Consider the following 25,663-nt stretch of genomic DNA (forward strand, 5'->3'; position numbering starts at 1 on the left):
CCAGATTCCTATATTTTTAATAACTGGTTTAGGTTGGGGCCCAAAGGTTTCTGGCCAGCACGCTGGAGTCCAACAGTTTATTTCCTACTATCATGACTTCCGTTTTTTCACTTCTTTTACCTTCTGATGACTACACGATCAAGGTAGTTTTCAGATGCTTGCTTGCAAATAGCTAGGAAAAGAAACGTGATCTGTTGTCTTCGGGTTCTGTGATTGTATTTTACACTTCTGTAACTGGCATTAACTAACGGAGGGTGGAGTTAAAGGTAAAATAAAATAATATAATCCAAATCCAAGCATCTGTCCCCTCCTTCAAACCCCCAGGGACCCGCTCCTTAATTCTTCTCACTGTTTGTCTTAACACCTAGCAGCCCTTTGTGCTTTGAAGCAACAGTCAGGTCTCATGTATTGTGTTAAAAAGAAGCACAATATGAAAATGTTTACATGCAAAACTAAATCTAGAACTTAGAAGTTTGAAAATCATTGAAAGTTTAAAACAAGCACAGACACAATCGGTAATTAGAAATCAACATCTCATTGAAACCGGAATATGAGGCAGCAATATCTAATTACTTCATTCCTATGGGGATGACTTACTTGTCTTTCTCCTCTTTCGCTTTTTTGATTTTCCTTATGTCCCTTGAATTGAGAGTACGATGCTGCGAAAACAAATGAAGTGTCACTCGAGTGGGTGGTTAAGCTTTTTACCGCTCCAGATAAAGTAATTAAGATAAATTATATGTAATTTCATTTATATTTTAGGAAACAATTACACAATTAGATTTTTGAAAAATATTTGTAACAAAGACCAGAACTGTAAGTTTTAAACCGACGGATTTGCATTTGTATTGAATATGGTAGCGCATATGAAATTTAAAACCACGTGCAACAAAAACACAGGATTATGCAAGTTGATGACGTACAGAAGTACATCTACAACTACAAAAGAGTGAAAATAAAGCCAAAGAACAAGCATAACTAGTTAGACGGTTTGAATCGTCCTTTGCTGCTAAAAAATTATGTCACAGGTTATCTGTCAACATCTAATTAAACAGAATTTTTTGTTTACTTGGTACGCGTTATGAGATAGGACATTAGAAAATACCTTTAAGATGAATTCTCCTTCACTAAATGTATAACTCCTGGAATAGCCCCGCACATGTGCAGGATTCTGGAATTTAAGTATTGGTCGAAATGGTTCTCAGTGTGTAACTGATCAATACAATACCTGCAGATCCTCGCTTTACCAGTCAGTTCGATTTTTGGTAATTAGATTATGATATGTGCCGAGCAGTGCTTTAAATGGGCCGGTACTCACCGGTACTGAGTACCAGCACTTCTCATTTTTACCGCTCTGAGTACCGGCACTTCTATGCTGCTGCTTTGGCTCACGCGCACGAACGAGGCTGTCTGACAGCCAAAGCGCCTCTAGCCCAAGCTGAGCCACCTCTAAACAATTCAGCAAGGTTCATCTGCATAATGTCCGGTGTTCACCACCACGTTATGTTTGACGGAGCAGGGTCCATTCAGGTCCTATGCTGTCAATCACATTCACACCATGGTGTGCATTTGTGCACACACTCGAATCCAGGCATCCCGCTGACAAAAGCAAAGGCAGCAATTAAGAAAGCCACGGGAGATAAGGGGTGTAAAATGGCCTTTATTCTACCTGAGTCTTTTGTGTGAGTGTCTGTCTGCTTGTGTCTGGGTGTTTGCCTGCTTGTGTGCGTATGTTTGTGTGTGTGTGTGTGTGTGTGTGAGAGAGAAGAGCGAGTGAAAGAGGGAAAGAATTCACAGGTAGGGTGACCAACTGTCCGTAAATTTCACGGACAGTCCGTAAATTGGACCTCACGTCCGTTGTCCGTGAGGATCCTTTTTACAGACTCCTTTTGTCCGTAATTTCAGGCATTGCAGGAAACAGCACTGTTCCCCTGAGAGAAGCCTCAGCTCCCTGATGGGGCCACCTCACACTCCCTGTGCACAAGAGCAGCCCCACCCCGCCCATTATCATTCTGTGTGGGGCTGATTGCCACACACAGAATGACAATGGATCAGTCTGGGCTGGCACAGCATGTGGTGGCCTCCTACAGCCTCAGTCCAGGGCAAGGCATTCTGTCACATGGAAGTGCAAAAACGCCCATGCTGCTGTTAGGTGAGAATCCAGTTAACCAAAGGAAGGCAGTGAAAGAAGTACAAAGGAAGGGATTATAGTTATAGTATAGCAGGCATGGTTGCTGCTTTTTTATTTTATACAACTAACAACCATTGACAAAGCCAATAGTTCTGGCTTGTTGTAAGTGTAACGTTACTTGTTCTAGGTGTAACGTTACTTGTATTATATATCTGGCTGCAATGACAGAAGCAACAAAAATACCAGTTGGGCGGCACATTAAATTAAGCACAGATTTTTAGCTTATTGTATAGTTTTGTAATTGCCTTTATATAGCGCTTACTACCCCTGATGAGGCGTCAAAGCGCTTTTTCGGCGAGTAGCAATCTACTCCGGGACCCATAGAGGATTAGTGTTGAATTAGTATAGTGAAACATGCAAGTACATTTTAAGTGGTGGATAGGTTAGTCAGTTATTTGGATTTGGAATGATAGACCTGATGGGGTGTTGAAGCACGCTATTCAGGAAGCCCATAAAGGATTAGTGGTGAATTAATATGGTGAAATATGAGAGTAATTTCAGTGGAGGATATTAGTCAGTTATTTGGAGTGAGAAGGGTAGTGGAGGGATAAAAGGGGAAGAAAGGTTTGCATTCATATAGCACTTGTTACCCCTGATGGATGTTGAAGCGCTTTTCTGGCGAGTAGCACGCCACTCCGGAACCCATCAGGATTAGTGTTGAATTAGTATGGTGAAACATGAAAGTAATTTTAGTGGTGGATATGTTAGTCAGTTATTTGGATTGAGAAGGATTAGAAAAGAGGGAAGAGTTTGCAAGGTTTGTTTTGGGGGATCGGTATAGTAAAAGGTGTCAGATGATGCAAGGAGGGGTAGAGTAGGAGAGAGTCTAGAAAGGGTTTAATTTGGGGATCATAGTAGTGGTATGGGGTTTGGATAAATGAGAGAGTGGATGTAGAGGATATATTGATAGATGTATAGGGTGAGAGATAGGGTAGTGCATTGGAAAGAGTAGTAGAAAGAAGTTCGAGATGAGTCAGAAGGTTGGGCTAGAGGATATATTGAGCGAAGTATAGGCTGAGAAATAGGGAAGTGCATTGGAATTGCTAAATTAGAAGAAAGTGATAAATATATAGATCCATAAGTACATTGAAGGTATATAGATGCAAAAAGGAGGTATGTATATTGGGCAGCATTTCTGGCCCTGGTCCTGGTCAATCTCGAACAGGCTCAAACAGGCAACTGCCCTTGTCCTCTCCACCCTTCACAGGCTCAAACAGGCAACTGCCCTTGCCCTCTCCACCCTTAGCCTCGACTCCCGGGCGTCGACGCCCTAACCCTGGCCTTTTATAGCCCTAGTAATCAGGTGACCCCGTCAGCCAATGGGAACCCTAGCTCTAACACCATCCAATCACAACACTAGCCCTAAAATTCTAGAACCAATAGGAGACCAGGACCTTACAGCCAATCTTAGCCCTAGTCCAAGCACCCAATTAGTTAAAAAACCCTGAACTCTACGTCCAATAGAGGCCCTAGCCCTACCAGTAGTCCCAACCCAAGTCCAAGCAACCAATGGCACAGGAAGCCCTAGTCCCTACTTCCAACAGAAAGCCTAAACCTACTCTTAGTCCCACAACTAGTTCAGCAACCAATCACACCAGAAGCCCTAATCGCTACTTTCAATTAAAGGTTCAACCCTAGCCCTAGTCCCACCCTAGTCTCAACAACCAATAACACAGGAAACCCTAGTCCCTACTTCCAATAGAAATCCTAATCCTAGCCCTAGTCCCAACCCTACATTGATTGAATCACAGACCCAGAAACCAATCAGAATACTCAAACACCCAACCAATGAGGACACTAACCCTAATCCAATAGAAACATCAGATACAACCCCCAATCAATGTATACATGTACCATCCACTAGCAGACCATATAAGGTCCCAGCGACCTCAGACAAGGTTTTCTGGCCAGGGAGTTGGAAGCTGCTTTTCCTGTTCAGAATCTCCTAGGAGACAGACAGGCTCAATCCACACTTTGGACTTCTGCAGGTAAAGGCCTCACTAACTTGAAATCTAACAATACTGTTTGAATAAAACTTTACTCCCTCTCCTGGCCAAAAAACGAAGTGCACAGTCCCTAGTAAACACAGTTTAAACAGCTCACAGAAGCACCCTTTGATGTAGAATATCCCTGTTGCTGGGGGGGGGGGGGGGGCGGGGGGAGGGGTGGAAGGGAGGCAGGGGGGGCTGGTTTCACTGGCTTGTGAACACAAAATGGTGGGTGCGGGTGCACTGTTTTAATATACAGGTCTTAGCATAGAGCAAAGGAGAAATTTGGAGGGAAAACTGAATAGTCACCAGGAATGAGAGGGAAAAACTACAGAGTTTGGACTGTAAATCCCACAATTCAACACGTTAAATGGAAGCAATCATGGGCAGGAAAAAACACAAGTTTAAATACAAAACAGGTGATAAAATATGCAATCACAGGCAGTTTAAAACTACAATTTTAAACTGTAACAACCACAGGCAAAGACAGTAATCACAGAAAGGGAAAATAGTTTTTTTAAAACTTTTGTTTTGGGGAAGAGACTGCCTCCTTACCACTTCCTGGACTGAACACCCTTTTGGAGAGACCCCCCTAGTTTTTTCATCCCACGTAAAGCTCTGGAAACAACACCATGTCACAGTCGCCCCACGTACAGGCACTGTGCATCACGCATGACTCATGCCTTCCACTTCTTCAGATTGCCTATATGCAGCGGCATAATCCTGCCGCATCCCACCCCTCGCTTTAGGAATTACAGCAAGGGTGGAGTTCTTGATGGGTCTCATAATTAATGTGAAAAGGTGAGTAAGTAAGTGAAGGGATGAGTGGATGAATGGCTGGATAGATGAGTGAAATGATGGATGGATGGATGGATGGATGGATGAGTGAAAGGGTGGATGATGGGCGAGTAAATGGGTGGAAGGATGAGGGAAATTATGGTTGGATTGATGAATTGATAAGTGAAAGGGTGAATGGATGGACGGATGAGTGAAAGGGTGGATGTAAGGCTGGATGAGTGAGTGAAAGGGCGGGTAGAGGGACAAAAGGATAGATAGATGAGTGAAGGAGTGAAAGGGTGGATGGATGAGAGAAAGGATGGATGAGTGAAATGATGGATGAATGAAATGTTCAATGGATGGATTCATGAGTGGATGAGTAGATGGATGGGTAGGTGGATGAAAGGATGGATGGCTAAGTGAAAGGGGAATTGAAAGAGAAGGGGGTGCATAAATGGATGACTAAATGGGTGAATGAGTGGAAGGATGATGACTGGATGGATGGATGAATGAGTAAGTGAAAGAATGTCTGGATAGGTAAATGGCTGGATGGATGAGTGAATGATGGATGGGTGGAAGAGTGGATAGATGAGTGTCAGATGGATAGGGTGAAAGGGTGGATCGATGGATAATGGATGAGTAAAAGGGTGGATTGAGGGATGGATGAGTGAAATGATGGATGGAAGGATACGTGATGGATAGGTTTGTAAATGGTTGAATATGGACATGGATGGGCACACAGATGGAAGGACAGAATGAATGGTGAAAGACTGAATGATGGATGAAAGTATGATTACAAATTGTAGGCCCATTATCTTAAGCAGCATTTCCTATACATTGCCTTTCACATTTATATGAGTGATTGTCTCTATATAATATGTCTGTGTACGCACTCCAACACTCTGGCCCACATACTTGGGATGAGTAGCACTATAGAAGAAATTTAATACACATGAGAGAGGGTCTATCTGAAGATGAGGGGCGCCATTAGAGGGTGGTAGCAAAGCCAGACTCGCCGGACCGGGCATCGGGCGTTTTCTCTGGGAGCTGGAAAGGTGGGGGCGGTTTTGTTACCAAAAAAAGACCTGCACATTTGCTTAAAGCTGCGCACATACTGACAAACCATGAAGTGCACAATTGTCTCAACCTAATATAAACTTATTTTCACTTGTACTTTAGTGGTTGTCTATTTACTTACTTCTATACTATTGTACAACCTCCTCTGATGTGTCTGAAAAACTTACCCTTTGTCCTGAGTTTTGACCTCCTGTAGTGAATTGTTTCCTGAATTTTGACCCTTTGTCCTGAATTTTTACACTCACTGTCCTGAATTTGCACCCATGCCAGTTGGTCACCCTAGACACTAGGGAGGTAGTTTAAAGGACATTCTTGGAATGTTTTGTGTGAGCATTGCTGCTTGTTTCTGTGAGTAAGCACTCAAGAATATATAAGTATTCAGCCATATAGTAGAAGTGTCATATGTCATGTCCATAGCCCCGCCGCTAGCCCCGCCCTCTTGCTACACTCATAGCTCATTTTAAGAGGACCTGCACTTATTTTTTCCCATCAAAAGCACTGGTGCAGAGAGATATTTTAGTGCTGGTGACATCGTTGTTGCATGCGGGGTTTCTCTCAGAGGTGTAGTGAGCAGGAGCGCAATGCCCATTGGGCTCCAAGGGCTTCAGCCCCCCCGCCCCGTCGTGTGTGGCAGCCCGGCCTGAGACAGCTTCCCGGGCCCACACACAGCTGTACCCGAGTACTTCACAGGTCTTTAAATTAAAGACCATTAACTTGCTAAGGAGGCTTTGTTGTGTTTTCACCCCTTCTTAGAGCCCCTGCATCTCCACTCTGCATATTGCTGGAAGAATCAGCCCTCCCTGACATTTTTAGTAGCCCCTCCGAAATTTGGCTCTAGTTGCGCCTCCAGGAGGGAGTGACTCACAAAATTACCTACGTTTAGCTTTCCGATGCTCTCACGGAAGGTGTAAATATCTATAAATATATTAGAATACATGAGTTTGACGAGTGTTCAGAACCTAAGCCTCTAATGCCTTTTCACATATGTTCTACTAAGGATGAAAGTGGCAAAGGCAGAACAAGAGTAGGACTGCTCTTCTGCAATCTTGTATCCAAAGCTACCTCACGAGTGCAGTTTTCACCTGATGAACAAGTTACTTACCTTCGGTAACGCATTTTCTGTTAGATACAATATCTGCCTGTGGATTCCTCACCTTGTGAATATCCCCTTGCGTCAGCAACATTCGGAAATTCTTTTTGTAGCTTTGCGCCGACGTGGACGACGTCACAGAGGCACGGCATCGCACGCGACTCCGCTGACGTCACCGACACCATAATAGGCCCACTCCGGCGACATGACATCAGTTCCGCCCTTTTTTCCGTGCCTTCGAGGCATACGGAGGGACCGATGACAGCAGATATATACACAGTATACACCGTACACAATGTCAAGATAACACACACAGTGTGAAGTTAATGCAGGAAAACATATTGCAATAAACATTTCCTTTTGACAATAAAAATATATACATTACAGTAACCCATATAAATACATTTAAATAATGTCATGAACTTCAGGTATAGAAGAGTGGACAACGGGGAGGCGGGTGGGTCAGTGAGGAATCCACAGGCAGATATTGTATCTACCAGAAAAAGCGTTACCGAAGGTAAGTAACTTGTTCTTCTGATAGATACATCTGCCAGTGGAATCCTCACCTTGTGAATAGAGTCCCACAGCAGTCCCCACTCCCGTAGGAGGGTGTCCACTCTCCTAAACCAGAAAGTCCTGGAGGACAGAGCGCGCAAAGTGACCGTCCCTCCTCACCTCGGTATCCAAGCAGTAATGCTTCGCGAAAGTGTGGAGGGAAGCCCAAGTTGCCGCTCTACAAATATCCTCTACAGGCACACCCCTAGACAAAGCAGATGTAGAAGATTTTGCTCTAGTAGAATGAGCTCTTATACCCTCTGGAGGGTCCTTACCCGCCAGGGCGTAGAGATCTTAATGCAGAGGATAATCCACCTCGAGAGCGTGCGCTTGTGCACCGCCTTCCCCTTCTTGCTGCCAGCAAATCCAACAAACAGCTGGTCATCCAACCTGAACTCTCTTGTCCTGTCCAGGTAAAAGCTCACCGCCCTCTTAGGGTCCAAGCGGTGAAGCCGCTCCTCCTCCTTGGAAGGGTGAGGGGAGGACAGAAGGTAGGGAGGGTAATGGACTGTCCTAGATGGAAGGGAGTTACCACCTTACGCAGAAAGCAGCCCTGGAACCATTCGTTCAGCATGAATGGACAAAAATGGGGGCTTTGAACTAAGAGCTTGAAGCTCACTTACCCTCCTTGCTGAGGTAATTGCCACTAGAAAAATAGTCTTAAAAGACAAAAGTCTCAAGGGACACTTGTGTAAGGGTTCAAAAGGCGAACCCATCAAGAACGTAGGAACAAGGTTCAAGTCCCACTGAGGTACAATAAAAGGTGTAGGAGGAAATTTATGATAAGGCCCTTAATGAATCGTAATACAATAGGAGATTTAAACAAAGAGGGCTAGTCTGGCAAACAAAGGAAAGCCGAAAAGGCCGACAAATAACCTTTGATAGTTGCAACCGCAAAACCCTGCTGGGCCAAAGAAAGTGCAAATTGAAGTATATTGGACAAACGAGCCCTTAAAGGGTCAATGGACTGCTCCCCAAACCAAGTAACAAATTTATACCATCTATAAAAATAAATGGACTTGGTGGAGTCACGCCTGGCCGATAAGATGACATCCACCACATCGTGTGGGAGAGAAAAAGGAAATCAGGTTGCCCCGCTCAATCTCCAGGCATGAAGGTGTAGGGTCTGGAGGTGGGGGTGTAGAACCTGCCCCTCCAACTGGGAGAGATCTGCCCTGTGAGGGAGACGGAGCGGAGGCCACGAGGAGAGGTGGAGAAGGTCTGTGTACCGCACCCTTCTTGGCCAATCCGGGGCGATCAAAATAACTTCGGCCCGGTCTTGGCGAATCTTCCTCAGAACCCGAGGAATCAAGGGTATGGGAGGAAACGCGTAAAGGAGTTGCGAGCCCCAACTCAACTTAAACGCGTCCCCCAAGGCTCCCTGCATTGGAAACTGGAGGCTGCAGAATGACGGGCAGTGAGCATTTTAACAGGTCCACCTGAGGAGTCCCCCACGTCCGAAAGACATAACGAACAACCCCTGGATGGAGCCTCCACTCGTGGTCGGCTGACAACTTCCGACTGAGACTGTCCGCACGCACGTTCAGAACTCCGGCCAGATGATTTGCCATCAGACAAATCTGATGATCCTGAACCCAGGACCAGAGACACAGAGCCTCCCTGCTGAGACACTGCGACCCCACTCCTCCCTGCTTGTTGACATACCACATCGCGGTCATGTTGTCCGTCAGGACTTGAACTGACTGACCGCGAAGGGAAGGGAGGAAGGCCTTGAGCGCGAAACGTATAGCCCGCAACTCTAGAAGGTTGATGTGAAGCAACCTTTCCTCTGGAGACCAAAGACCCTTGATCTCCAGATCCCCCAGATGAGCACCCCACCCTAGAGTGGATGCATCCGTTATCACTGTGGCCACCGATGGAGGTAGTTGAAAACGCTTTCCTTGTGACAGATTGCCTTCCACGCTCCACCAAGACAGATCCGGTGCAGTTTCTCTCGAGATCCTCACTGACTCCCTGAGATCTCCGCTGTGCTGATACCACTGCCTGCGGAGGCACCACTGGAGTGCCTTCATGTGCCAGCGTGCATGGCTAACCAACAGAATGCAAGAAGTCATCAGACCAAGCAGACGAAGGACCTTCATGACTGGAACGACCGCTCCATTGTAAAATAAAGAAATCATTTCCTGTATGTCGCGAATCCTTTGAGGAGGAGGGAATGCACGAGATACAGTAGTGTCCAATACCGCACCTATGAATAGGTTGCGCTGGGAGGGCACCAGGTGAGATTTGGGTACATTTATCGAAAAACCCAACCTGTGCAACAACTGAGTTGTCTCCTGCAGATGATGGAACACTATCTCTGGAGATTCTGCTTTGATCAAATAATACTAATGAAATTCCCCCATGGTCAAGTTATAATTTCTTATATGGCAAAAACTCACAACATTAAACCGAAATCCTTCAAATCAATACAGGTACAACAATAATCCCTTCTTTCATTTTACATATTTTATTTCTTTTTTCGTTAGTTTATCAAAAAGGTTTTTTTTCATTTTTTTAAAATCTTTACTTATGTACATATCTTTTCACAAACATTGATATTGATCCCATTTATTAAAAGTTACAGTGTAAATACAATGTGTTGAGAACATAAAGTGCTTAACGATAAAACCTAGCACCCTGTTTGTCACACACCAACCAACATACACACTTACTCATTCATACCACTTAACCTTGTATTTGTCTAAAAAGAGCTAGAGTTTGTAGTCGTAGAGTTTGGATGTGTTACCTTGATCAACTTAACCCAAGACCCTATAAATTTATAAAATACGTTGGAGCCCACCACCCCTTGATGCAATTTTTGCCTGGTTGATTATGATGTCTCAGCAGTAATGCACACAAGAATTTAATAGATCGAATACTAAGGATTGTATCAAATGTCCTTCAAATTAAGGTTCAGTTACAGGTACACCGCATCTAATCTATTTTCTATGTATATGACGTCATTAGTGTGTTGAGAAAATGGAAAGTCTCAAGATTAATGTAGATAGGAACTGCTAGATGTAACACAAGAGATCAAAACTTAAATGTTCTGTAAATTAGGTCTAGTGATAGATACATTATATGTTGTTTGTAATTGCAGGTACCCTGTACACACACAAAGAGATCAGAGTGAAACCTTTTCTGGTCTGGTCCTGAGGAAGGTGGTTTGATTCCGCCGAAACGCGCGTAGACCTGGCGTGGATATCGCACAAACAATATCTGTGTTACCTCAGTCTTAGAAATGTTTTTTTTGAGTTTGTAAATTGGTTAAGTGGTATGAATGAGTAAGTGTGTATGTTGGTTGGTGTGTGACAAACAGGGTGCTAGGTTTTATCGTTAAGCACTTTATGTTCTCAACACATTGTATTTACACTGTAACTTTTAATAAATGGGATCAATATCAATGTTTGTGAAAAGATATGTACATAAGTAAAGTTTAAAAAAAACTGAAAAAAACCTTTTTGATAAACTAACGAAAAAAGAAATAAAATATGTAAAATGAAAGAAGGGATTATTGTTGTACCTGTATTGATTTGAAGGATTTCGGTTTAATGTTGTGAGTTTTTGCCATATAAGAAATTATAACTTGACCATGGGGGAATTTCATTAGTATTATTTGTGTATTGTCCTCTCTCATCCCCGGTCATTTAAATTAATCATAGAGGGGGTCCCAAAATTTATGTGATTCTGCTTTGATCAACCAATCGTCCAGATACGGGAATACCGGTATCCCCGATCTTCTGAGATGTGCAGCCACCACAGCCATCACCTTGGTGAAGACTCGAGGTGCAGTAGTAAGACCAAACGGAAGGACCGCAAACTGGTAGTGTTGCGATCCAACCGTGAAACGGAGATACTTCCTGTGCGACTTCAGAATGGGAATATGAAAATACGCATCTTGTAAGTCGATTGACACCATCCAGTCCTCTTCCAGCAGCGCTTGAAGAACCTGCGCAAAGTTGAGCATCTTGAACTTCTCCTGCTTCAGGTAAAGATTCAAGATCCTGAGATCCAGGATTGGACGAAGTCTGCCATCCTTCTTGGGGATCAGAAAATACCGGGAGTAGCATCCCTGACCCCTCTCCTGCTCCGGAACCACCTCTATCGCACCTTTTCTGAACAGTGCCTGGACTTCTTCCAGCACCGGCAGCAGGTGGTCCTCCGAACAATAACCCTGGCAAGGAGGGTAATTTGGGGGAAATTCCCGAAAGAGAAGAGCATACCCATTCTCCACGAGATTGAGATCCCAATGATCTGATGTAATCAATTCCCAATCTCGCAGAAAATGGGTAAGCCGACCCCTCACTAGACCCACATGATCCGGAATGGCGGATCTAGGGCTGCTTTGCTGCGTTGGCAAGAGGTTGGGAAGGGGAAGAGGAGGAGGAAGAGGCTTGGCGACCTCTAGGACGAGCTCTTTGCCTGCCCCTGTATGACTTGTACAGCGCATTTTGCTGCTGCTGAGGCTGCTGCTGTGATTGTTTGTAGGCCTGAAAGGAAGATCTGCCAAATCCTCTGAATCGCTTTCTAAAAGAGCCCCTGGTCTGAAGGCCCAAAGACTTTGCCGTCGCTCTGCTGTCCTTAAACTGCTCTAAAGCAGTGTCAGCTTTTTTTCCAAACAACCCTGACCCATCAAAGGGCAAATCCATCAATGCAGACTGAACATCCACAGAAAATTCTTAAGATTTCAACCACGCAGCTCTCCTAGTGGCCACTGAAGAGCCCATCACTCTCGCCACTGAATCAGCCGTGTCCAGTCCACTCTGGATTACCTGCCTTGCCGCAGCCTGAGTGTCAGAAATCACCGCCTGAAAATCCTTCCTATCATTCTCAGGAATTTTAGGCACCAATTGTTTGACGGAATCCATCAAAGCATGGATGTATCTACCCATCAGGCAAGTTGCATTTGTAGACTTAAGCGCCATGCTGGCTGAGGAAAAGATTTTCTTTGCCGCCTAGTCTTGCTTCGTTGCTTCCTTTTCCCCAGGAACCTGCGGAAAAGCACCCGTAGCCTTTTTTGAGCAGGCAGCCTGCACAACCAAACTCTCTGGCAGGGGGTGCGTTGACAAAAAGTCCGGGTCACCAGGTGCTACTTTATATCTTCTCGCAACCGCCCTTGAAACAGCAGGAGCTGTCAGAGGCTTTTTCCCCACCTCATAAATAGGCTCAGCCAAAGCGTCATTAAATGGGAGCATTGGTTCAATAACAGAAGAAGGCGGGTGAAGGACCTCAGTTAGAATGTTAGACTTGTATTCAGCAGTAGGCAGAGTAATGTTCAACAAGTCTGCAGCCTTCCTAATAACAACATGATAAGGAATTATATCCTTGGAAGGTACATCAGATACAGAGGCCAAATCCCACTCAGGAGACAGTTCAAGAACACTAGCCTCTCTCAGGTCATCAAAAGGATCCTCCGAATCCTGCAGTTCACCTTCCTCCAAATTTTCATCACGATACCTCTCTTCTTCCAGAAGCCTCAATGCCTCACGCCTCGACCTCTCCTTCATAAACGAAGTCGACAGATCCGGGACCGACTCCACCGGAGCCGGAGCCGACGGAAAATGCATATGCGGAGCTGGAGCCGGTATGAAAGGCATAAAAGGCGCAGGAGCATAAGCATGGGGGACGCCCAGATTAAATGCTAATGGACCCATGGGACCAACCGGTGCACCAGAGGGGTACATTGCCGTGGAGTAAACTCCATACATGGCATTCAGGAACTGGGTAGGATCCTGACCTGGAGCCGGAAAGGCTGAATAAAAGCCCCCAGGTTGCTCTTGAGGAAGCGGAGTCTTCTCGACTTCGGCCTCCACCTCAGGCTGGTGCACCGGGATCGACGAACCCGCAGGCAACAAAGCCTCGCCCTCTCCTTCATCTTCTTCACCACCTTCATCTTCATCTTCTTGACCCGAAGGATGGGATGGATTCGGAGAAGGATTCGGCAACTGCTTCGGTGACACAGGCGAATCCGCATGCGAAGCCTCACCCTCGGAGACCTGTTCTTCTGAAGCAGAGGCCACGCCTCCTTTCGAAGTAACTTCACCTGTGACCTCGGCCTTGAACTCGAGTCTTTCTCAGAGTGATGGCGAGATTCATGACTCCTCTTCTTATGCTTCTTTCTCGAAGACCTCGAAGCATGCGCCGAAGACGACTCCGAGTGCGACCTCGAACGAGACCTCGACCTCAAACGCCGAGTTCGTGACCTCAAACTCTTTTTATCCTTTTTGTTCTTCAATTTTGCTACGAGGAGTTTCGTCTCCCTCTCCCGGAGTGCCTTCGGAATCATCTTTTTACAAGAAGGACAATCTTCGACGTCATGATCGGAGCTCAAGCACCAAACGCAGCACTCGTGTGGATCAGTGATAGACATCATCTTGCCACATTCTCCGCACGCTTTCAATCCAGTCTTCTTCGTAGACATCACAACAGAAGACAAAGAAAACACCAGTAGAGATACAAAGTAACAAAGTTACTATACAGCTACAGACGATCCCTTGAAAACCGTTAGGGTCGACGACGCGGAAAAAAGGGAACTGATGTCATCACGCCTGCGTGGGCCTATTATGGTGTCGGTGGCGTCAGCTGAGTCGCGCGCGATGCCGTGCCTCTGTGACGTTGTCCACGTCGGCGCGAAGCTACAAAAAGAATTTCCGAATGTTGCTGACGCAAGGGGATATTCACAAGATGAGGAATCCACTGGCAGATGTATCTATCAGAAAATATGTTACAAGTTTGCATACAATTTTGAGCTTATACTTCCTTTCATTCCTAATGCGCTCTAGAAAGCCGTAGGGTTCTGAGCTTGTTATTATTTTCTAATGTTCATGGATAACAATCTAGATACCCTGATGGAGAAAGGATGGTTACTTGTAACACAAGTTTTCCATCATGGATATCTTAATTCAGTTCATAGACAACAATTTCTCTGATAGAGCAACTGGAATGGAAGAAGGGGTGTAGAAAAGTGTCTCTTTTGGATAAGGTTAGCCCCCACATTTTGTCTGGAAAATGATGCAACTTCGTCTGGAAGTGCACAGTGTCCCTGCCAACCAGGTCCCCTGTGCCAGAGTTCTTTCCCTAGACTGTACCTTTTATTTCTCAAATGACACAACTTCAGTTCTGCTTGTAAGTCCCTAGTAAATGGTACTCCTAGGATCTAGGGCATTGGCATGGAAGACTGATCCCAAGAGAAGCAGCACGCATTGTGCCACCCTAGGGTTCACTCGCCAAGGTCATGCACACTGCCATTGCAGACTGTGTGCCTTGGTGCAGACAAAACCAAAAAGTCAACATGGCACACAACACGGTGTGCAATGCCCACAGACACTGCATGGGCTACAGGTAAGGCACCCCTCTAGCAGGCCTTTAAGTCACAAGGCAGGGTGCACTATATCTCCTGTGAGAACATAGCAGCCTGAGCAGATATGCCTCTGCAATGTCCATGTCAATTCTTGGATATTTTAAGTGAACAGGCAAGCTATAGAGTGTACATGGGCTGGACACTCGTCATTACGAGTTCTCCAGCTCCATGATGGCTTCACTGTATTATAGGATGTTTGATACCAAACATATCGTCTTAATAAACCTGCATTGATTCCAGTGTCAGATTTATTATTAATAGCACACAGACAACCCCTTATAGGGTTCGACTGAAACCTACCAACCCTTAGTGTGGTCACTGACTGGTCTCAGCCAGCTTGTCCTCACCAGACAGAGTTCTGACCTTATGGGGTGAGTGCCTGTACACTCAGAGGTCGAGAACAATGCCTGCCTGGGTGGAGGTGTTCACCACACCTCCCTTCACGGTCAGGAAGAGCCACCCGTGGCAGGAAGCTTCAAAGGCCTTGCTACCTTTGCAACCCGACCCCAGCCTCTCCTGATAGAAGGAGCAGCCCCCCTCCTCCTGTCCTCACCCCTTTTTGGCGGGAAGACAGGTGGGAAAACGAAGAAAGAATAGGAGGTGTGCCCCCCCCCACCAACCCCACCTCTCAGGTGCTGGAGGCGAGGTGAAGCACATTTTTCAGTGCCCACCATCTTAAAGATGATGGGACTTCTCTAATCAGGGCTAGGGCTATGTCCCCCTCCCACAGGAGGAGGACATAATAGAGGGTGTAGACACCCCAGATTAAGGTCCCATTGGCCACTACCTGTCACTCCAATGTAAACACCCCTAGATTTAATATTTAGGGGGCATCCCCAGACCCTGAAACTAGTATTCATGGACACAAGACAACGAAGAATGAAGAAACACTGTTAGATTGAGAACTGGTGACCTCGTGGTGGACTTTGGGAGCAAACTCCTCCTACCACAGAACTCGGTAATCGCCCTCAAGCAGCTCATCTCGTCACTGTGTAGCCTCCACAAAACCCGGAGGGTCTTCAGCACTTAGCAAATTGCCAAGGAACTCCCTTGAGGTAGCAGATGTATCTCATTGCACCCGTAGGTCTTAAAAAAAAAAAGAGTAGGTCGGTCCATCATTGTCCAGCTCCCTCCCTGGACTGACATCTCAGAGTATCAGTGAAAGGTACACTTGCTCTGGAGGGTCAGCTTGGCCACTGCACCAGTTGTTGAGGCACCAAACTCACCAGAGCTGAAAGGCACGAATACCCGGGGTACCAGACCCACTGCTACAAAACTGAGTCCGGATGGACTCCAGCTTTACAGCAAGCCAGCACCCAATGAAGTACATCAGGACCCTGGGGAACCCCCTCAGAAGTTCCAGCAGCTCCAGCCAGCCCCTGACCACGAGGCGTCTCTTTGCGCACTATTGCCCAGCTGCCCATTTTCACTGCACCTAACCTGCCTGCCTATCTTTGAACCAGTTGGGCTCCCTGGCCCCAGAGCCCTTGCAACATCTACTCTCCCTTGAGAGCCGTCGGATTTGCCAACAAGTCCCACTTTGCTTTTACAGATGGCCCCCTTCCTTCGCAGTGCACCAGCTACAAAATCCTCTTATTGTCTTAGAAACCCAGGAAGCTCACAAGAATTTGGCCTGGGAACCTTCCGATTCCAAAAGGTAAACCAAGAAAAGTAACTTTATTGCATTAAATTTCCATTTGCCTTTCTCCTTCCATAGGAAACGCACTGTGCGTAATTGCGCACAACTCTGTTGCATTTACTGGGATTTTCTCGTATTGCGAAAAGTATTTATCTTGTACCCGAAGTTCTTAGTCTAAATATTTATATAAAACGAAGAACTATTTTTCTAATTTGGTCTCTACTACATTCAATGGGTGTGTGTAATATTTATTGCCTCTGTGAGTACAACAAATGCCTTAGCTGCTCTCCACAGCTACCCCTTGAGAGCTTTGGTTATCAGGGACCTATACACTATAACTAAGGGTTGCCTGGACTCAGCGCACAGTGCCTCACCATAGGTGGACACTATATACTGAGCCAGCCTCCTACAAACAACATGACAGCAGAGTAAAACAAAATATTGTGCTTTGTGGATTTGTGAACTCCACTGTATCTTTATGGCAGACTAAAACAATACAAACAGAAAACACCACAAATGAAAACGCTGCTGCTGCTGCCACAATCGGGGGGACCACCACAGACGCTGGGTTCAGATTTCTAACCCTGTGGTGTAAGGACTTATTTCAATGTACCAACATGCATTAGAAGTACAGTTGAACTACGATCGATTCACAACCTACTAAGTAATATTGTGCGAATAGTATTTTCTGGTCAAGATTAGTCCCTCTAGATGAGTTAAGGAACACAGCAGAACGCCAACCCTCTTTCATTACTGAATAACAGACTCAAAATAGCACTGAGCTACACAGGTAAAACTTTAAAATGCTTATTTCTTAAAACCCAAATCTAGTGCGTAAAATATGAATGGAAACCCCATTGAATGGAAAAATAACTACAGCAATGAAAGTCATGGCCACAGAATTCAATAGGAACAGTAAAAATGGTAAGTACATTCCTATCATCCTAACAGCCTATCACTACTTCTAAGCTCTACGCTAAATTTAACAGAAACTGAAAATAGCCAGCCTACAAATCGAGTTTCTTAAGATGGATGGCACAACATCCATTTCTCAGCGAGAAATAGCTGTTTAGCTATTCTCTATCACAGCCCTTGTCAGAAATGATAAGAAATGCCAGGCTGAAGGCCACTTGCGGGTAACAAATGCTTAGCACTACCCTCTGATAAGCCTAACAGCTTGCCCACACTACCACTAAATAGAGCATTAGCACTATCTACTTTGCCTCTGTAAACCAATAAGGGTCTCCCCGACCTCTCTGCACGGTGTACCCCATTGTGGTGCACTACATAGCGAGGTGGGTTTCCTGCACTCTGTGACAGGAGTCAAAGTAATACGCTGTCTTCCTGATGGGAAAACAACTAAGACACTTTATGTGGCATCATTTGCAATGAAGTACCATAGGGTTATAAAATAATGAGTATTGTCTCTTTCAAAAGACTGCTGAGGTTTTCTTATAAGAGTTAATTCCAGTGCTAAAAAAAATAGATCAGGAACCGCAGAGTAATATTAGGGAGTGTTGTAAACAATTGGGCAGTAGAAGTCTGCTTAGGTTTCCGGATAGAAAGACGGACTATCACAAACTTTTGTGCAGCACATAAGGAGCCATAGAAAGCATTGGTGAAAGTAGCACACTGGAAGGATTGATAGGATATCTTTGTTACCATTTACCTTTGAGGTGGTTCCAGAGACTTGGCAACAAAGTGCATCTGACAAATAAAAACAGGCACTGACAGAACCTATATGCCTCACTTATAGTTTGGGCAAAGTTTTGGTATAGTTGGGCAACTATGTGTGCATTGCTATACTAGAAAGAAAATTCTGTAAGAAAGCAGTATCTTGGGCCACAACAATATGGAAGCTGGGAGGAGTTAAAATGAATCAGAAGTTCGCATTTTAGGAGAGAAATTAAAAGGCTTATACACAAAATGTCCATAGTAGATACTTTTGACAAATGGTCAGTATTTGGGTTGCTTCAAATGTTTTTACTTTGTGAACTATAAAAGATTTAAGTGTAACACTGAAGGAAAGTAGGATATGTCTGCCATTGACACTTCCACTTTTTGCCTGGTGTTGGTGTGGTTTTTAGGTCTCCCCTGAGCCAGCGCAAGCACTGAGATGGCGAGACATTTAGTGAGTGAGCTTTAAAAAGCCTACCACAGCTTTTTGTGCTGCATACTGCGTGCGGTTACGCGCACAGGCACAAGCAGAGGCGCCATCTGGCTTTCCTCTCGCTCTCCCAAGTGCGCGCGCCTCGCTCCGCCTCTCTGTCTTGCTCGTCTTCCCCACCACAGAGCGCAGCCGCGGGTCTTGTTTGCTTTCCACCCGTCGTGTTTTTTTGCTCTTTAATTCCCTTGTATTCGTCCCTTTCTCTCTTTAATTATTTGATTCTCTACTACTCCTCCTCTGTCGCATTCTTCTCTCCTTCTTTCGTCTCCTGTAGTTTTGTTTTTTTCCTTCTCTTTACACTGCCTGTTCTCAATCTGTGTCCCCTTGCTTGTTTCTTGACCTGTTTTCCATACTTTCTTTGTCCGTGAGTTTTCTTTCTTTGATGACTAAGGTTTATTCATAGTTCCGCGTCCCAGTATTTATTTTGCACGCATCTTTTCGCTTCTTCTCTTCTTCTTTCCCCTTTCCTGACGTTGATTCCGTTTCTCACAATGTATGCTTTCAAAAATGCTTTCAATGTTGGCATAGCATAGGGAACACCCCTATGGCACCAACTCCAGACTGCACAGCAAACAGAACCTCGAGCCGACCTAGCGCCGTACATTTCCACCTCATGGCGCGTGATCGCAGTTTAGAGCAGTCAGAGCCTCCAATCTCAGCACCTCGACAGGAGGGACTCCATCCAGCTCTAGCTTTTACGACAACTACAGCAATCATACAGACACAATCAGCAGCTGAACTGGCTGACCCTCCAACAAGTCAGTGGAGCACCTGTCTGTGTTCTCCGATCTTAAACAAGCTGGACATCCTTCCGCAAGACATGGAAACCCTGCTGCAGGGTCTCAAGATCCCTCCCCCCTCCCTCTGTTCTCAGCAAAAAAAGCCTGCCTCCCAGTTGTCTCCCAGGGGAACGGACAAGCCGCAAGGCTTTTTACAATGCCAGTCTGCACACTCTGGCCCCGACAATGGCACAAATGCTGGATGCACCAGAGTCCAACAATCAAGGAGCGACGATCGCTTTGCTGCCCAGGAGCCATCTCCACAGCCGTCCACAGCTCTACAGTTGCCCCAGCAGCCTAACGGCAACTCCCAACAGTCTAGCGCCTGTAGTGTATGCCACGTGGAATGAGCGTGCTTGCTCTTTGCATAGTGCTTAATACAGCCGTCTTCTAAGCACTGTAAACAATCGGTTATTTTTACTCAGTCCAGCATCTTACATTCATGCATCTCTGGGGGAGCCACGCTGGCCTGCAGGTCACATCAGATGTCAGCAGCGGGTGCTGCGCCTTGAAGATGACCTTTAAAGCGCCAACATCTTTGTGAATCCAGCAATATTTTAGCACTGGATCCCTCTGGGTTATTTTAGCATTATTTCAGGGTCTGGGGGTGTCTCCCTAGCAGGTTTGTGTCCCAACATCCAAGTTGTTTGTAGATACAGGAAAGTACACAGACCCTTCCCCCGTGAAGCTCAATGATGTGACCCAAACGGACCAGTTCCCATTCATCACGGAAGTCAATGAGTATTTTTGCATGTTGATCACTCTAGAATGATCCAAATTCCAAATGCATGCACACTTGCGGTTCAAATTGTTGACACTGAATTAATTTTCGTTTAGGCGATCGCTTTTCACGGGCTGCGTGAGCTCTTAACAAGATTGGCATTGTGTCTGACTACTGAGGTCGAATGCCTCTGCTTTCCCCCTGGGCGGTCAGAAACAAAGACGGTGGACATTTAAATGCTGCATGCATAACTAAATAATTATAAGGTCCATAAAGGGAGACCTATTGGCTATGCCAATGCTTGTTATTGTAGTTCACTGGCATCCTGCTAACCAGGACCCCAGTGGCAGTGCTATCTCCTCTAAATTTCCTGGTAAGTATTAGGTACACCCCACAGTTGGCATACTGGTGTACTACTGTAAGTCTATAGTACTAAGGTACCCATGGGCTGCTGCATGTATTGTGCTAACCATGGGAGCCCATGCAAACTGTGTCTGCAGAGCTGCCATCGCAGTCTGCATGAAATGGTGCATGCACCTCCCACTTTGGATATAGGGCTTACCTTGTATCCCAGTCACTGCAAATTAAACCTATAAGTCACCCCTAAGGTATGACCTTCAGTACAATGGGCAGGTTGCATGGTTCTAAGTGTCATGGTACTCTTGCACGATCAGGGCCAGCCCTACAAACCCCAGACTCAATTCTCTGGGGTTTGTAAGTGTAGGGCAGCCATTTTAAGGTATGTAGTGGATGCTGACAAGTCGAGATATCCAGCTACATAATGGCTACCTCAAACATGGTCATGTTTGGTATAAATAATTTTGGAATCATGCACCTACACCGATTCCAGAGTTAAAATGTACTGGGGGGGGGGCTCCTTCGAGTACCCCCCAATACCTACTTGTGTGGACTTACAGGGTCTGCCTGCCAACCCGCACCGCTGCCGACCCCAGACACTGTTCACTTCTGCCCCCCCTGCTGATGAGTCTCACTCGGGCAAGGGAAGCTGAACAAAGGATATCCTGCGAAGGAGATGTGTGTCCACCTCTCCTTTAGAATTAGGTAGGGTAAGGGTGCTTCCAAGTGCCACCAGACTGCATTGGAGGGCACATTTGCTGCCCTCCTTGCATAAACCAGTTTTGCCCAGTTCAGGAGTCCTTGGCTCCCGCTTTGGCAACAAAACTAAACAAAGGACAGGGGAGTGTTAACCCCCCTGTCCAACTCCTCCCTAGGGAGGTGCCCAGAGCTTTTCCAGGTGGCCACTTGATAGTTATCTTGAATATTGCCCCCCTGGGAGCATCTTACTTGCTACAGATGCTGGGTTCAGATTTCTAACCCTGTGGTGGAAGGACTTATTTCAAAGTACCAACATGCATTAGAAGTACAGTTAAACTACGATTGATACACAACCTACGAACCAATATTGTGTGAATAGTATTTTCTGGTCAGGACTATTCCCATTAGATGAGTTAAGGGACACAGCAGAACGCCAACCCTCTTTCATTAATGAATAACCGACTCAAAAAGCACTGAGCTACACAGGTCAAACTTTAAAATGCTTATTTCCTAAAACCCAAATCTAGTGCATAAAATATGAATGGAAACTACATTGAATGGAAAAATATATACAACAATGCAAGACATACCCAGAGAATTCAATAGGAACAGTAAAAATGGTAAGTACATTCCTATCATACTAACAGCCTATCATTACTTCTAAGCTCTATGCTCAAATTTAACAGAAGCTGAAAATAGCAAGCCTTTAAATCGAGTTTCTTAAGATGGATGGCACAACATCCATTTCTCAGCAAGAAATAGCTGTTTAGCTATTCTCTATCACAGCTCTTGTCAGAAATGATAAGCAATGCCAGGCTGAAGGCCACTTCTCTGCACTGCCCCAGAGCAACCGCTAATTGGAACTAGTTTGCAGCAAACCGGCGAACCCTTTGGCCAGATAATTCCACTCTAAACTGTAGCAAAATACAGAGGTTTCTAGAGCACTCCATCACTGATTTGTATCTCATGTTTATAACTTTGGTGACCCTAATTTAGAATAATATAGAATAGATATGATGATGAAAGCATTGTTTCAGTTCACATGTTATCCAAGCCTATGCTGAACGTGTCAATTTTAACATGGCAGCGACCATAAAATAAACAGTACGACTAAAACGTTACACTCACTAATATAAAGATATAAAAGAGTTTGCAAGCCAGCGTATTATAAAATAGAGGAAGGAAACATGGGCCTTGTGACAGTGTTCATGACACTGCTTCATGAAAGTACATCTACCAAACACTTAATTCCAACCTACAAATCATGCAACATCGGCAGTATAACAAAAGGATCACTTTCGTCTCACCACCAAAACACAAATGGAACAGTGTGATCATCCAGGAAAAGCTATGTGTTGGATTGACAGCCCATCCAAGCAATGTCAGACCATGAAGGACACATGAAAATCAGGGAATGAAACTCAATCTCCCACTGTACTTCTTTGAAGAATTGAAGACATTCAGGTATTCGAAGATACAAATGTCTACATATTCCCGATGCCTGAGGATGAGTAGCTGCCTAGGAGTCCGTTGTTGGGATTCACCCCCAAACACATGGCAATTACTTGCACATTTCCAAAGAGGAAGCATAGAAGCTATCTGCCTGCACTTTCTGGAAACCTGAAAGATACAGCACTACACATTTTCGACTGCGAGTTATGTGGCAGCGCCACACAAAGTGAAGTCATGAGAATGCAATTGCATGCTGTTATATGGAGCTCTATCCTCCAGACAATTTGACCACACATAATGTCAGCAGCATCACATAACTTATTATAATTCTTTCTGTGCAAAGGACCGGGCAGCGATATTTGAAACACAATCTTTAGTCGAGTCTCCTACCCTTCTTTCTCTCTGTATGGGAAAGGATAGTAAGTCTGACTAACCTATGTTGGATCAATGGAGACTATGGAGCTATTAGCATTGCTAATGACATTCTTTCTTTCCATTTTCTTTTTTTAAAAAACATAAATAAATGGTATTGTCATTTACAATGGCAATAGGTGAGCATTAGACAGTAGTAGAGAGTATTCCCGGACACAGAGCCACACACACACACACAGACAGAGCCTCGCACACACACACACAGACCGCTCTGTCTGTGTGTGTGTGCGTGGCTCTGTCTGTGTGTGTGTGCGCGGCTCTGTATGTGTGTGTGTGTGTGTGTGTGTGTGTGTCTCTGTGTTCGCGAATACGCTCTACTACTCTCTAATGCTCACCTATTGCCATTGTAAATGACAATACCATTTATTTATGTTTTTAAAAATGTTTTAAATGAAATAAAATGTCAAGAGCAATGCCAATAGCTCTACCTTTAATAATGCCGAGACCATTGCATTGTAAATGCTTGTTTTGGGTCTTGACCTGAGAAAATCTACTATGTGTATATATATGTATATAGAGATAACTCTAATCACTAGTATATGCAGTAGACCTTTGTACTCTCTACCATTCCTATTTGACTCTTAGAGTATATTCATTCTTATCTCGCCCTTGAGTGACTTTACTACTTGTACATTTGCAATTTTTCTTTCTGTTTGTATCTCTTCCTTGTGTGACTTTACATCTTGTACATTTGCATTTTTTTCTGTTTGTATCTTTTACGTAACGCATGTAATCCTAAATCCTTATGTTTTGCAACTGGTTCTTATGTAAAGCGCTCTGACACCTTCGGGTAAAGTTTGCGCTATATAAAATCGCATTAAATAAAAAAATTAAAAATAAAGAACTAAGGTTTCTAACATATCAATTCATTTTTCCAAGTGCAGCTAAAATATATATAGTCTTTCAACGTTGAACGATGACAATGGCCACGAGCAACAAGCTTTGGCATTATTTGTTCTTGCACTTGTGTGAAAAACTATTGAATTCGTGCACATCCTGGATGATGTGCTATTAGAGCAACGTGCACAAATAAATATTCGTTGATGTGCGCAAATATGCAAGATAGATTAAGTAGCATGTCTCAAGAATGCTTCCTGTACAGTTATCATCTAGCCCACAGTGTGAAGTACATTTAAATTAGTATGTTTTTAAATGAGAAGTTGTCCAACACCGGATTGAAACTCGGTTTCCTAAATGTATTTTAGGAAAACTGTTGCATGTGGATTGTTGATTTAAAAAAAAAACTTCCTGACTAACTTTAAACTGACCTCCTTTCCGAACTCACAAAATCTCAGTGACTAAACTTGTTAAAATTGTCATTGTTTATCAAAGACATTGCTATCACAGATTCAAAAGCTATTGTATCATTTGTTTTCAGGCTGTTCCATTTATTTAAGACTCTGTGTCCCGTGTTTTACTAGGAGAGCCTCCTTGTACCTACCCTCGCGCATCACTGTTGTGGAATGCACGTGCTTGACAGGCTGCAGCCTGGTACCGACTCCCACGGCTCTGCCTTCACCGCTGCTCTGCTGCTCACTTATCTTCGAGTGTCAACTAGGAATGCAGACCTCAGCCTTTAAGTTCCAGCTCCTGTGGGAGGGCTCGGGCAGAATGGAGATAGAGGAGTGACGCCGGCACGGGTCTGCAGGCAGATAGCGGTGAATCACGCTCAGATTACAGCTGGCAAAGCGTCCTTTACACTTACACTCAACATGCATGGTGTGTGCGGTGTCGAAGATGTCCTGGTTTAAGGTTTAACATCTTTGGTGCAAAATAGTGTTTTAGAGCCGTACTGCATGACGTAAACATTGGAATTTTTGCACCTTCTTCGGATGCAGCAGCACAATTCAACTGCTTTTATCAGAAATGCTATAATACTGGCAGAGAACCGGTTTAAAAAACAAATAGTATAATTAACAAGCGGATGGATGCAAGGGCCGGACGCGGTCGGGCAGAAATGGCTGCCGCAAAGCTCCAACATTTTCGGAATCGGGGGCGTGTGTTTTGTTGAGTGACGGATGACGTCACGGTGAGAAAGAACGCAAAAAACACCCCCCCGAATCCGAAAAAGACGGGGCTTAAAGGGAGTGATGCCCCTCTCCTCCAATGGCTGGCCAGCATTTACGAGGCCAGCCAATGGAGAAGAGGGGCGGGTTCAAGCCCCCTAACCTTAAAACATTAAATCTCGGAGCTCCGCCCACACTGCTATGCAGTGCGACGCAGTCCTCGACCTAAAAAGGTAGGTTTTTAGAAATCAGACAAAGTAGTGTGGCTAGGGCAAAAACTAGATCTACTTCAAATGAGACGATCCAGCCATGCACTTAAATGTCATGCTTGAGGAAACCTTTGACAAATTATTTCTAGATTTAGTGTTTT

General features: G+C 44.9%; 1 protein-coding gene across 4 annotated transcripts in view; it reads right to left on the minus strand.

Annotated features, from left to right (window-relative positions):
- The window catches only part of CPLANE1 (ciliogenesis and planar polarity effector complex subunit 1), a 2,766,109-nt gene that overhangs the window by 455,706 nt on the left and 2,284,740 nt on the right, over positions 1 to 25,663 (minus strand). For all 4 annotated transcript variants that reach the window (XM_078674971.1, XM_078674972.1, XM_078674970.1 and 1 more), the window contains one exon: positions 598 to 659. In XM_078674971.1, the coding sequence (XP_078531097.1) occupies positions 598 to 659 (62 nt within the window). The remainder of the gene's footprint in view (positions 1 to 597; positions 660 to 25,663) is intronic.

Source organism: Lissotriton helveticus, chromosome 2_1, assembly GCF_964261635.1.
Source record: "Lissotriton helveticus chromosome 2_1, aLisHel1.1, whole genome shotgun sequence".
NCBI lineage: Eukaryota > Metazoa > Chordata > Amphibia > Caudata > Salamandridae > Lissotriton > Lissotriton helveticus.